This window comes from Leptodactylus fuscus, chromosome 5 (assembly GCF_031893055.1).
Source record: "Leptodactylus fuscus isolate aLepFus1 chromosome 5, aLepFus1.hap2, whole genome shotgun sequence".
Lineage (NCBI taxonomy): Eukaryota > Metazoa > Chordata > Amphibia > Anura > Leptodactylidae > Leptodactylus > Leptodactylus fuscus.
Genome location: NC_134269.1, coordinates 141,813,698 through 141,827,885, shown reverse-complemented (window position 1 = coordinate 141,827,885; position 14,188 = coordinate 141,813,698). Strand labels below are relative to the sequence as shown.

Sequence of the window (14,188 nt, the reverse complement as noted above, 5' to 3'; positions counted from 1 at the left end):
CGTCATCAGTACTCTCCCAACCCCATCAATACTTACATGCATTCCTGTCTGGGAACAGCTCCTCCCCTCAATTGCTTGCACAGTCTGGAGGTGGCTGCAAGGCATTCGCAGTAGAGATGGCACTCCATCTTTACTACAGATTTACTGGCTTGAACTTTGTGCTGGGAGCAGGACTCTTAGTAGTATAGTATCAATTAGAGCACAGAACAGTATGTCGCTGGGAGGCAGGGACTCCTAGCATCATAGATAACTATACTGCTAGGAGTCCCACTCCCAGCACAAAGTTCAAGCCAATAAATATGGTTGACACACAGAAGGAAGGGGGTGCATATTAGAGCAGTAAGGTATGCAACAACATGACTGCCCTCCATCTTGGCAATGGAGACAAACATTTTCATGGGGCAAGAAGTATTACAATCACTTGAGTCTGCCCTATCAGGTATAGAAAGTGTTCCATAATGGAACTTACAGTATAGTGGTCTTTGACAGTAAAAAAAAATATATATATTAGTCAAGCCCTGTGGTCTCTGCACTGCTTACCAAGCACAGTGTCGTACATTATATAGTGGTTAGTGCAGTTCAGCCCCATTCAACCAAACTATTTAATTATGTATGTCATTTAGGAATGCAGTAAGAAATTTACTGCTGTGCCAAGAAAGCAAAGCTCAACCACAAACACACCAGGATATGTTGTGAGAGTCGATAATGCAAGATATGCATTTCCAAGACATTTAATCCACACTTTATAAGAAAAGTGGCAAATGATTTTTAGCAAGAACACAGGCTAACAATAAGTGATTACCAATTTTTCTAACTCCTGCCTAGATCTGTGTGTGTTTCTTTCTGCCTGTCTTTTCCATTAAGCTGCAGGCACATCAGCTCATTCGTACTCAACCCTGTGCTACTGTGCAGTGATCTACATAGCATGCGCCACGGGGAATATTCAGCTGACAACAGCATCTAATTACAATGTATCCATATTAAGATCAAGATCATGCAAAGGATAAAACTACACTGTATAGAGATCCGGGGACAGACAACTGCAAACAGATTCTGACAATCCTTAATGTGAAACAACATTCTTTTAACTATAAAATACCATAAAAACACTATTAATATATTGTCATAATAATGCAAATAAGGTGCATACATGTAGGGTTTGCAGAAGTACCAGTTGTGCCCGAGGTAGGTAGAGGCCCTTTTACAGATATTGCTTTGGGATTCAGGTACTTCAAGTCATACCTTATTTCCGAATTCCATAAATCTTCACCTTCCCATACATAGCTCAATGTTCCCCTTACCAGTGTTCCTGTAGGGACAGACTCTGAATCCACAGGTCCGCTGCAGCAGTCTCCTCTGTTATTCACTCTGGTCTGTAGGTTAGAATTGCGCAAATTGTAAAAAAAAATGTAGAAAAAAAAAAAAAGGTGGTGACTGCGCTGCTTCAATTCACACTGATTCCTACATTCGATTAAAAGGTGTATATTTTATTTCAAGCTGTGTCTGTGTCACATTTTATCCTATTGAAACTAATCATTTAGATAATTGATTAATTGTTCTCATAGCAATTAATCAATAATAACAAAGAATCATTCTAAGCAAGTCCTCAATCTATTCCGAGCAATGGAAAAATCGTAATTCATCAATAACCATTCATTTTTGTCCTATCATATTTCTTTATCTTCCCTATATGGCTCTAGAGATAGGCAAACCGATTCTTCACGAGCCAAGGTCCGGCCTAATATTCCAAATTGTTTGGTTTTTAATGAAACTGAACAAATGCTGATTTTTCTCAGACAAAGAAAAATAACTGCCGCCATATGTACTGCACAGGAAATACAGAAGAGAAATGAGTCTTGTGGGTCACTGTGTGATGTTCTATGGTATATGGAACTTCTAGACTGGAAGAGGAAAAGGAGGAGGAAGACTCTCCTTTGGATGCAGATGGGGCCCTTGATTGGTCGCAGACACAGTCAGGGGAATAGGCTGACACTTATTTCTTCCAAGACGATGGTGACCACACTGGCCAAGAAAACCAATCAGGGCAGGCCCCTAGACCTGTGCACACACTGAAAAGCTGTCTGCTCCTCACACAACCGCCTCCAAGATTTCTCCCGTGCATCTCCCATACTCTGGAACTCCTTACCAAGACACATAAGACTGACCCCCACAATCACAGGATTCAAGAAGGCCCTGAAGACTCACCTATTCAGGAAGGCCTACAATCTCCAATAACACTATCACCACAACACCATCTGAACTGTGTCCCCCTCTCCTTCTGTCTCTATCCCCCTTCCCCCATAGACTGTAAGCCCTCGTGGGCAGGGCCCTGTACCCTACTGTGCCAGTCGGGCATTGTTAGTATTATATCTACCTGTATATTTTGTGTATTGTATGTAACCCCCAAATGTAAAGCACCATGGAATTAATGGTGCTATATAAATAATTATTAATAATAATAATAATAATAATAATGCTCTGCTGCTTACACAGTGCCCAGAAGAGGGATAAGTACTGGCAGTGCTCTTAGAACCTCATTATAAAGGCAAAATGGGAGAATTCTTCCCTGTTTCCAAAGGGAAGAAAAATTGGAATATTATCAGGATAGGCTTTATACCCAGCTTACCACAAGCTTTAGGGAGACCACTGCAACTACCAGCCACACGCCTACTCTCCAACTACTCTGCCAGTGCCACAGCTCCAAGTGTCAGGAGTAAAAGTGGGAGAACAAATGTCCAATCAGAATCCAGTTAAAATGAAAACTGACTTACACATTTCAGCAAAAAGCCTTAGTAAGGTTAAAGCCCCACCTTGCGTAAACACAGCTTCTTTGTTGCAGATTTTGTTGTGGTTTTTTGAGCCAAAGTCAGGCAGTTCTTTGTTCCCTTTGTAGCCATTCTTGGCTTTGGCTCAAAAAAACGTATCAAAATCTGCAACAAAAGAAGCTGTGTTTCTGCAGTGTGGGGCCTTAGCCAAATAGCCATTTTAGTATTCCTTTAGGTGAGATCCAGGTGAACTTTTAAAGTTCATACTTTTAAATAAAATTTGCTTTACTGGATTTCAATAAGAGTGATTGGACATTTGTTTTCCTACATTGCTACTTTCCTATCCTTCGGACTGATCCATGCACCTGGTGAGCTGAGTTTTGGCAATTTCAGGGGTATAAAACATTTCTTAGGATTATGAAAGTACATTATGTATAAAGTAAATGCTACATTGGCAGTGTCAAGTGAGAGGACTGCAGCACACCCAGGGGACCTTCCTGTCTTGTGTAAATTAAGATACGATTGTCTGATGAGTACAGACATTGACCTATCAGGTATGAAGCCCAATGTATGGATTACATTAGTGATCACCAAGTCTACCCACCAATTACTTAATGAGAATCTTTTTATCTATTGGCAGCAGAGAAATGGGATGATAAGACTCAGGATCAGCCAAATCCTTTCCTGGCTTGAGAACCACTACTACAGTCATGGCCAAAAGTTTTGAGAATGTTACAAATATTAATTTTTACAAAGTCTACTGCTTCAGTTTTTCTAATGGCAATTTGCATATACTCCAGAATGTTATAAAGAGTGATCAGCTTAACAGCAATTACTTGCAAAGTCAATATTTGCCTAGAAAATGAACTTTAGCCCCCAAAACACATTTCAACATCATCGCAGCCCTGCCTTAAAAGGACCAGCTAACATCGTTTCGGTGATTGCTCCATTAACACAGGACAGGGCTGGAGATCAATCTGTCATGATTAAGTAAGAATGACACCACTGGACACTTTAAAAGGAGGTTGGTGCTTGGAATCATTGTTTCTCTTCTGTTAACCATGGTTATCTCTAAAGAAACACGTGCAGTCATCATTGCACTGCACAAAAATGGCCTAACAGGGAAGAGTATCGCAGCTAGAAAGATTGCACCTCAGTCAACAATCTATCACATCATCAAGAACTTCAAGGAGAGAGGTTCCATTGTTGGCAAAAAGGCTCCAGGGCGCCCAAGAAAGACCAACAAGCGCCAGGACCGTCTCTTAAAAGTGTTTCAGCTGCGGGATCGGGCTACCAGCAGTGCAGAGCTTGCTCGGGAATGGCAGCAGGCAGGTGTGAGTGCATCTGCACGCACTATGAGGTGGAGACTCTTGGAGCAAGGCCTGGTCTCAAGGAGGGCAGCGAAGAAGCTACTTCTCTCCAGAAAAAACATCAGGGACAGACTGATATTCTGCAAAAGGTACAGGGAGTGGACTGCTGAGGACTGGGGTAAAGTCATTTTCTCTCATGAATCCCCTTTTCGATTGTTTGGGACATCTGGAAAACAGCTTATTCGGAGAAGACGAGGTGAGCGTTACCACCAGTCTTGTCTCATGCCAACTGTAAAGAATCCTGAAACCATTCATGTGTGGGGTTGCTTCTCAGCCAAGGGAATCGGCTCTCTCACAGTCTTGCCTAAAAACACAGTCATGAATAAAGAATGGTACCAGAATGTCCTCCAAGATCAACTTCTCCCAACTGTCCAAGAGCAGTTTGGCGATCAACAATGCCTTTTCCAGCATGATGGAGCACCTTGCCATAAAGCAAAGGTGATAACTAAATGGCTCAGGGAACAAAACAGAGATTTTGGGTCCATGGCCTGGAAACTCCCCAGATCTTAATCCCATTGAGAACTTGTGATCAATCATCAAGAGACGGGTGGACAAACAAAAACCTACAAATTCTGACAAATTGCAAGCATTGATTGTGCAAGAATGGATTGCTATCAGTCAGGATTTGGTCCAGAAGTTGATTGAGAGCATGCCAGGGAGAATTGCAGAGGTCCTGAGGAAGAAGGGTCAACACTGCAAATATTGACTTGCTGCATTAACTCATTCTAACTGTCAATATAAGCTTTTGTTACTCATAATATGATTGCAATTATATTTCTGTATGTGATAAAAACATCTGACAAATACACATAAAAACCAGAGGGCAGCAGATCATGTGAAAATATAAGATTTGTGTCATTCTCAAAACTTTTGGCCATGACTGTATAATGACCTCCTGCATGAATGACGGAAGAAGAGCCTCTATATGTAATATCTGTTTCTGAGATCGCTTTAAGAATTTCCCAAGAAGGACCCTGATCCAGGGTTCTTTTCGCTTCCAACAATGGTTTTTCCAAGATACCAGAAGTATAATGTCACCCAAGTGTGCCCCAGTCAATGTAGACCAGGATGTATAAACGTCTCAATAGTAAGTGTGAAAGACCTCCAAGATGCCCATATCGCTTGTAACCATATTTCCATCATTCCTCAATCCCACACACGTACACCTGAATCCTGGGCCTTAAAAATGGTAGCAAATAAATAGCCTGCACACTCTGCCTCTAATAAATGTTTTGTTTCATATAAAAGCATTTGTGTTCTGCTATTAGGATAAGGTGGTCACTGTACATATGCTGCACCTCTAGCCATTCACCCTCCGCAGATGGGGAAATAATGTAAGTACCCTCCATTGGCTTTTAGTTTTGCATGTGCTAATTTTCCCAATATAACGTCCCCTCAAAAAGGCCTTCACACTGTCCTACACTGTTCTTGAAGAAGCTGAGCCCTCATTATGGTGGAAAAATTCCCTATCTACTAGTTATAAGCACTTCCTCATCTCAATGGCTGTTATTTGTACAGATAAAGGGATTTGATCAGAGATATTTCTTGGCGAGTGTTTTATCACACTCATAATACAGAACATTGATTTGCTACCATGAAAAAATCAATATGGAATAGAGTGAAATGAGCTTCAATAGCACAACAGATCACACATCCCATACTCATACTCATCAAGCAGTCTAGCTAGGGATGTTGGTAGAGACAAGGGGTCTACATTGCCTCCATGAGGGTGACGGGTAACTGTTGTAAGCACCCACAAGGAAGGTTGAGTTTCCAGGGACAGACATGGTTGCCATAACGCTCTTATATAAAAATATGGAGCAGTATGAAAATATCTATAATATTAAAGCAGAATTACAAACGCAGCAATGTAAACATACAAAACACCCCTTGCATGAGTAGAATAGGTGGAATGATATTTATGAGACAGACATGTATTATGGAGTACTGATGTATCTTCCTTGGTCACATGTGTCTCTGAGATACAGTATGGCTGGCTGAAACTGAAAATAAGGTAAAGCCAACTACCATACTTAAAGGGGACCCTTTTAAACATTTAAGGGAACATAAAGACATATATATATATATATATATATATATATATATATATATATATATATTAAAAAAAATAGCAAAAACAAATGCTAAACATGTTTTTATTTTTTACAAGATATAACTAAAGTAAAAATTCCTGCAGAAAAGTTTAAATAAAACACAAAATATGTCCTGGTTCCTGAGTAGGACATCACCAAACCTGAAAAAGGTTTGCATTACTCGTTACAAAAATGGCAAATAAGGTGAAAAACTGTATAAAGCCCTAACTCACCTTTTATATGTTCCCTGTTCCAACGCTGGCGGCCTGGTAGTAATATATATTTGTCATCATTGCCATTGCAGGTAATCACTGGCCTCAACAGTAATGTTTAAACTAAGAACACGTGACTGAAATGCCTCAGAAGTCTCAAGAGGAGACTTCTAGACTCCCTACTAGCTGTAATGTATTTAGCTATAAGTCCCCTAAATGAATGAAGCAGTGGACACACATACACACCATACCTCCATTTACACACGGGACTGGGGATTCCAACAGTCGGACCCTTTGTGAATAAACACTTATTCCTTATTCTGTGGGTAGGGAATAATTGTTGTCCATTGTAAAATCCTTCTAAAACAAACTGAAGTAGTAGATGTTGCATTTTAGTTTTGTTGGTATACATACAACTCTTTGGTTGATAAGGATCAGTGCTCTGCTACAGACTGAATGCTTTGGCTCTTTTTAACCCCAATAATTAAGTTTATGGTTACCAGCTGACTAACACATTGGAGCACAGAAGCTAGCAATTGGTACTTACAGGAAACAGGTTCAAGGCCCTCTGATATATTATGTAAATCTACCAGTTTCCTTTTTGTGGAACACTGTAAATGATATGCTGGGAGGTGCGTCTGTTCTGACTTTCCTTTGTAGATTTGCCTTGGAATACATAAAAGTGCATTTGCAATCACTGTACAAATAGATGCCAGTTCTGAATCTTGGCATATTTTAGCAAAGTTGTGGAGATTATCATGCAAAAGCAGTTCAAAAGCGCCTGCTCCTGGAAATACCAGACCAATATTTGCAAATGCTGCACTACTTGTTAGATCAGCAGCATTACCGGACTTGCCCTGGGCTATAAAAGGTTCTTGATGTTGATTTCTTTCCTTCTCATTGAAGCACTTACTGCCTGTGTCCCCACATCTACAGGAGGGGCTTAAACTTTCTGAACACTCTGCAGAAGCGCGTGCTGAGTCCTCTTCTTCTAAGTGTGTGAAGTGCATAGGGACAGCTTGGTCATTATTTTCGTGATGGTACTCAAGGCCAACTGAGTCATTCTGGCACCCCTTACAAGTTACACTTTGTTCTTTAGTTCTAGTTCGCAAACAACTCTCTACATTATTTGTTGGTTCTTCCTGGGCAGCATTAAATGGTTGGAATAACTGTGTTAGCATATTAAAAGCACCATGGAAGGCAGAAACAAGTTGCTCAGTCAATCCTTTCACGGGGCCACACAACACAAGGCTGTGCGTCTGGAAGGTCAATGAACTCCGTAAAACTAGATGAACATACTTTTTGCAACCGATTATAATGGGTTTGCAACTGGCTGCTGGAAAAGTTTCAGTGAGAAGAATATCATTGAGAGGTCCAGAGAACGGGGCCACTCCGGCAATCATGCAGAGAAGATCAACCTCCTCCGATGGTAAGCAATCTACTATAGATATTCCGTTTAGTTTTGCATAGTAAAGTACAATCTCATGTTGCTTAAGTGTTGAAAATATTATTTTGATTTCTTTTAGTTGCAACTGTTTCAGAATATGTTCAATTCTCTGTCTTAGGTATAGTTGGGACTGATGGAGCTGAACATCTGAGGTGACAAGAAAGCCTGTGTCTGTTTCAGAGAGACATGGATAGATCTGCTCTGATATAACTATTGCTCTGACTTCTCCCTCTGCTGGACAGTACACTGAAAATGTCCGGTGAAGTATTAAACCAGGTAATATCCTGGATTTGTCTACTGGAAGTCCTGGAACTTCAGTAAGCAGCTCAGAGAAATATTTGCTCACTAGACTGACCACACTGGGAATGTCATCACTGTGCCGAAAACAACAGTAAAGGTATTCACAGGCAAGCTGACTAATAAACTCCTGGAAGTTATATCCTATTCTTCCGCTGAAATATGTATCCAATGTCTGTTGTATGGATATTCTGCACAAAGTCAAATTTCCTTCCATATTTGAGAAAACCGAAAGAAAGCGAGGACTCAGGTGCTCTTCTATAAGGCGATCCAGAACTCTACTTTGGAAGGTCAACAGCATAGTACTTAATCTTCTTAATGCATGACCTTGCCTTTGATATTGGTTCTTCAGTTTTGCCTTCCCACATAAAAGCAGCCCTTCATTTTTATCAGCAGTTGCCTGAAGCTCTCTGAGGACAGCACAGAGGAGAAGAACAAAGGATTTCACACCATCACCAGTAATACTGTAATGCCTGGAGGAAGAGTTCACAATCATCCTAGAGAAAAACAAAATCATACCAATTAATAAATTCATTTATTTATGTAAAAGGTGCAGACACAACATTACTATTAGTAACTAATAATAATAATATAGACACCTTCCGAAACACACAAGTCTTCCACTTTACATAGTATTTTCAGTTCTTAATTTTTTCAGGTATTCACAGTGGTATTATTTAAAGGGGCTCTATCAGAAAAATCATGCTGATAGAGCCCCACATATGTGTGAATAGCCTTTAAAAAGGCTATTTAGGCACCTGTAAAGTTATATTAAACTACCCCCTCATTTTAAATTAAAACCCTGAAACAGAATATGTTCAACTTACCGACGTCATCTTCAGCCACGCCTCCTCTTCCAGTGATGTCCTCGGGTCCTGACATTGACAAAAAATGGCGCAGGTGCATGCGCAGTAGCATGCTCCTTCTTCTACTGCTAGTGCGCATGCACCATTTTTTATCATTGACATTTCGATAGTTAGACGGGACCCGAGGACATCGCTGGAAGAGGAGGCGTGGCTGAAGATGACGTCGGACCCTGAATGCCCGCCCCCCGTGCACGTTCGATAAGTTGAACATATTCTGTTTTAGGGTTTTATTTTAAAACGAGGGGGTAGTTTAATATAACTTTACCGGTGCCTGAATAGCCTTTTTAAAGGCTATTCACGCATATGTGGCGCTCTATCAGCATAATTTTGCTAATAGAGCCCCTTTAACCCTTTTTCGATTTCCGCTTTTGACTCCCCATCTTCCAAACCCCATTACTTTTCTATTTTTCCATTCACAGAGCTTGATGTTTTCAGGACAAATTGTTCTTTATAATGGCACCATTTAGTATTCTGTAAAATGTATTGTGAAAGTGGCAGAATAATTCAAAATTGGCTGAGTTTTCACTGTGCATTCAAAATGATGTTACTTGTATTCCGTTTAGGTACAGTTCCAGGGATACAAAATTTATATAGTTTTATTTACATTTTAACCCCTTAAAAAAAAAACTTTTTTATACTTCTGTGTACAGGAATGTATAGGGTGTCTTTTTTTGCGGGGCCAGATGTACTTTTTAGTTATACCATTTTGGGGAATGTCTATTGCTCTGATCTATTCAAATTTTTATGAGAAATGAAACAGTGAAAAAATAGTAGAATATCTAATGAGTACTTTTTTCACAGTAATTTTTTTTTTTAAACTTTTATATGTATTCTAGGGAAAGTGGGGAGATTCGAATTTTTAATTCATTTTAATTTTTTAAATTTGTTTTTCTTTTATACTGTAACTATTAGACCCCCCTAGGGGTCTTGGACTCCAGGGAGTTTGATCATGAATGCAATGCTATAGCTAATGCACTGCAAAATACTGGCATAAAACAGCCTGTAATAAAAGTATATGCCAGACAAGCCTGGGTGCCTTCAATAGGCTCACGACTGTCATGGCAAGAGATCGTCTGCCCTGGATCTCTTTCCTGGCGCCAGTGATACTCTTCAAAATTGTAACACCCTAATGCCCGTAATACATTAGCGCCATGTCTTTGGTTTGCGACCACCATATTTAAATACTTGCCGTAATAGTTCGGCAGATGTTGGGAAGGGGGTTAATATTTCATAAAATGTAGTAGGAAGCGCCAAAAAAAAAAAAAAAATCAGAATGGGGTGGAATTCGACAAAAGCTCCATTTGTGTGACTTTCTATTGAGCTTTGATTTCACGTAATTCACTGTACAGCCAAATGAGTGTTACCATGATGAATAGAGAAAATATTAAATATTCAGCAAAATTTGGAATTATTTTTACTTGCAAAAATGCTTACGTTTTTATTGTCTGCAAATTTAAATATAATTATTGTTATAGAAAAATCCCTTTAGGCTAAGGCCCCATATGGCATCCCGCAGCAAAAAAGCGCTGTGGGAAAAACTGTGAACACAGCGCTTTGAACAGAAAGTTCATAGAGGTTTCCTTTGTGGACTTTCGGCTTCAATTCTGCCTATAAGGAAACCACTGGCGTTTCCGCAGGTTTAATCGACATGCTGCAATTTCCAAAGCCACAACGGTTTTCGAAATTGTAGCATGTCTGCTGTGCATATTTTACTGCAAAGTGGGGATGGGATTTGCTAGAATACCATACACTTTGCTGTGACTGTAACATGCCACGGCCAAACCGTGGTGCTTACGCCACGTGAAGCCCTAGCCTTGAGTATACAAAGTATCCCTTGGTACCTTGCAACAGGGTGATCCAATAAAAGGCACTCCAGGATTCTTTTTCCATCTTTAGTAATGAGAAGATCACCTGTAGATTTAATAAACAAAACCTGTCCTCCTTCAGGGCCAAAGCAACCACGCACAATATTCTCCAATGATTCTGCCACTTGCAGGATTCTAGCAATGTCTAGATGTTGCATCTGTGCTTCCTATGAAAAAAAGGAAAACGCAGTCATTTTACTACAGTATCCTAAAAATATAGACATCGAAGAAGAGGATTATTTAACATTAAACTGGAAGTACATAATGCAATAATCCAATACGCATTAATATGCCAGAAAAAAATGTTTAGACGGCTGTATTGTCTCTCATGGCACTGTAAACTTGCTTCTTCTTTAAAAGGGAACTCTCACATACACAAGCTGTCCTATGTTAGAGATGCAAGTAATACTAACATGGAAGCTTTTCATGTTGATATACAGAATCACTGTGCTCTTTTACCCCTTAGTGACATAGGTTATACATGTATGAAGGATGTGTAATATTTTAATGTGCTCAGGAGCTGAACCCATGGCGTCTACATCTTACAGCCAGGAATAGAGCCAACTCAGATCCTTGCTGTTTAACCTCTCAGATGTCATAGTCAATGGCAACCATGTTATCTGTGGGATTAGAAAGATGGAATCGGGTCACCCTTTGTCCCCATGATGCAAGTTGACTCGAAAACTATGGGATTTAAAAAGGCTCCCAAAACTGCCATTGCCTAATAAAAATAATGTATCACCAGCAAATGGCATATTTTCAAGTTTCTACGTTAAACAAGAAAACATTTTTTTTTTAATTTTTAGACATTTTACTTTTCACTATCTATGTTTTAGATATAAAATGCAAGATCCTACAATTTTCAACCAGCCCACTCAGAATAAAAATAGACTGAACCAGGTCAATTATAGACTCATGTCTATGAGGGATCCGTGAAAATGGGTACCCTCAGATGTTCACTCAGCCATGAAAAAAGTACTTTTTTCTAAGCCAAGTACTCAGCACTGCTGTGTGAAAGCAATCTTAGAATCAGTGGTTTAGCCTACCAGCTCCACAGCCCTGCGGACACTTACTGTGTGCATTGCCAGAATTCTAGTTGTTTTTTTCGCGGCTAGCACACTAATCCATTCATTTCTATGGCCCCATACACACAACTGTGTATTTTCATGGACTTGTGTATGGGGCTGGGAGAGGTCTTATTCCTGCTCATTTTGCAGCCCGTGCTCATAGATAGCAGCATATGGGGCTGTGAAGGTGTGGGCGACATCTATGTGCTGTCTGTACTGTTTAATCACAGGATGGCTACACCAATAAGACATTCCACTGATCAGCTGTTTGAACAAACTACAGCATTCAAAAAAGTGCTGTGACCTCTTCACTGTCCACCAACCACAGTGCTGTACATTGCATAGTAGCTGTGCTTATTATAGCAGCTCAGCCACATTCACTTGAATAGATCGAATCTGTTCACAGGTTATAAAAATATGCCATTACTCATCAACTAAAAAGTGAACAGGTTATGGCTCTCAGAATATGACAATACTAAAAAATGTATTTTCAACGGAATTGTACTTTAAAAATTGGGTATTGTTGCACTCATATTGACCGGCAGGTTAAAGTTAACATGTTATTTATACTGCATGGTGAACGCTGCAAAAACAAATCCAAATGCAGAATTATTATCTCTTCTATTCCCCCCCCGCCCCCAAAAATAGTAGGCTTTTCAATGCATTATATGCAACCCATAATAGTGGCATTAAAAGAAAACACAATTTGCATTGTTAAAGACAAACCCTCATATGCGTATGTCAATAGAATAATAAAACAAAAGTTATGACTCTTAAAGGGAATCTATCATTACAAAAACACCTTTTTAACTAATGGAAAGGATATATAGAAAAACCGGGAACTGGCAAAGCGCTAAAGGCAGCAAAATCCGTAATAGACTTGAAAAATAAAAATGACGATATGCAAGATTAAGATGAATTGGTTCTGTTTTATTGCTCCAAGGACATGAACAACAGCTTAAAACGGATACGCGTTTCGACATCGGACAGGTGTCTTCTTCAGGCCAAGCAGGAAGTGTCCAGCAATAGCCTTAGAACCAAGTCTTTTTTAACTAATGGCACGTTGGAATAGCCTTTAAAAGGGATATTCTACTCCTACCTTCCATTCTCTTCTTCTCTTCATCATTTCTGATAAAATCTATTTCCTTTGTTATGCAAATTACAATCACGGAGCACTGGGGTGTTCCCCGCATTGTAACTTTCCACCACCCCTTAGCTAATTGTGTTCACTCTCTACTCCGACTCTTCTGCCTTTCGAAGGCATCAGTATGCTCAGTTCTCCAGAGAACTACACGAGCAAACTGCGCAGGTGCAGTACACTCATGTAGCAGACAATCGCAAAATGATGTCCTGGGCATGCGCAGTTTGCTCTGCTCAACTGGCAGCACTGAATGCGCATGTGCGAGATTTGATATTCGTACAGTTCTGTGTCCGATGCCTGCGAAAGATAGAAGATCCAGAGAAGAGGAAGAGAAAAGTGAACACAATTACCGTATATACTTGAGTATAAGCCGACCCGAATATAAGCCGAGGCCCCTAATTTTACCACAAAAAACTGGGAAAACTTATTGACTTGAGTATAAGCCGAGGGGGTGAAATGCAGCAGCTACTGGAAAATTTCAAAAATTAAAATGGTCTGAGTTTTTGGGTGCAGTAGATGCCAGGTGCTGGGGAAGGGGTGTTTTGGTTGTCTGTCTGCCCTTTCCCTGAGCTTGAGGACTGTTTCCCCCCCCCCCCCATTTGGAATTCAGTCTGGCTGAATATAGGGGATCTGCAGTGCTCCTATTAACCCCTTCCTGACAGAACAGGAGCACTGCAGATCCCCTATATTCAGTAGACCGGGCACTTTCTGACACAGGATACCTAATGTGTATGTGTTTCACAGTCATTTTCTACTTTTGTATGTATTCTAGGGAAAGGAGGGATTTACAACTTTTTAAAGCTTCTTTTTTACCCCACTATTTTATGGGAGAGTCTATACATTGATATTGCAGCTGGTCATAGACCCCCCCCCCCCCACTCCTAAAAAAAAATAAAAAAATAATTTATTTTTTTTATTGCTGACTCAAGTATAAGCCGAGGGGGGCTTTTTCAGCACAAAAACTGTGCTGAAAAATTCGGCTAACTAAGGGTTGGTGGAAAGTTATGATGCGGGGAACACTCCCGATGCTCCGTGACTGTAATTTGCATAACAGAAGGAACAGAT

General features: G+C 40.1%; 1 protein-coding gene across 1 annotated transcript; it reads right to left on the bottom strand.

Moving 5' to 3' along the window:
* Positions 1 to 6,641: 6,641 nt before the first annotated feature.
* On the bottom strand, positions 6,642 to 13,108 carry BBS10 (Bardet-Biedl syndrome 10). Its single transcript, XM_075275873.1, has 3 exons — positions 13,082 to 13,108; positions 10,892 to 11,082; positions 6,642 to 8,681 (listed from the first exon to the last, which is right to left on the bottom strand). The coding sequence occupies exons 1-3, from the start codon at positions 13,106 to 13,108 to the stop codon at positions 6,875 to 6,877; spliced, it is 2,025 nt and encodes a 674-aa protein (XP_075131974.1). The 3' UTR covers positions 6,642 to 6,874.
* Positions 13,109 to 14,188: the final 1,080 nt, after the last annotated feature.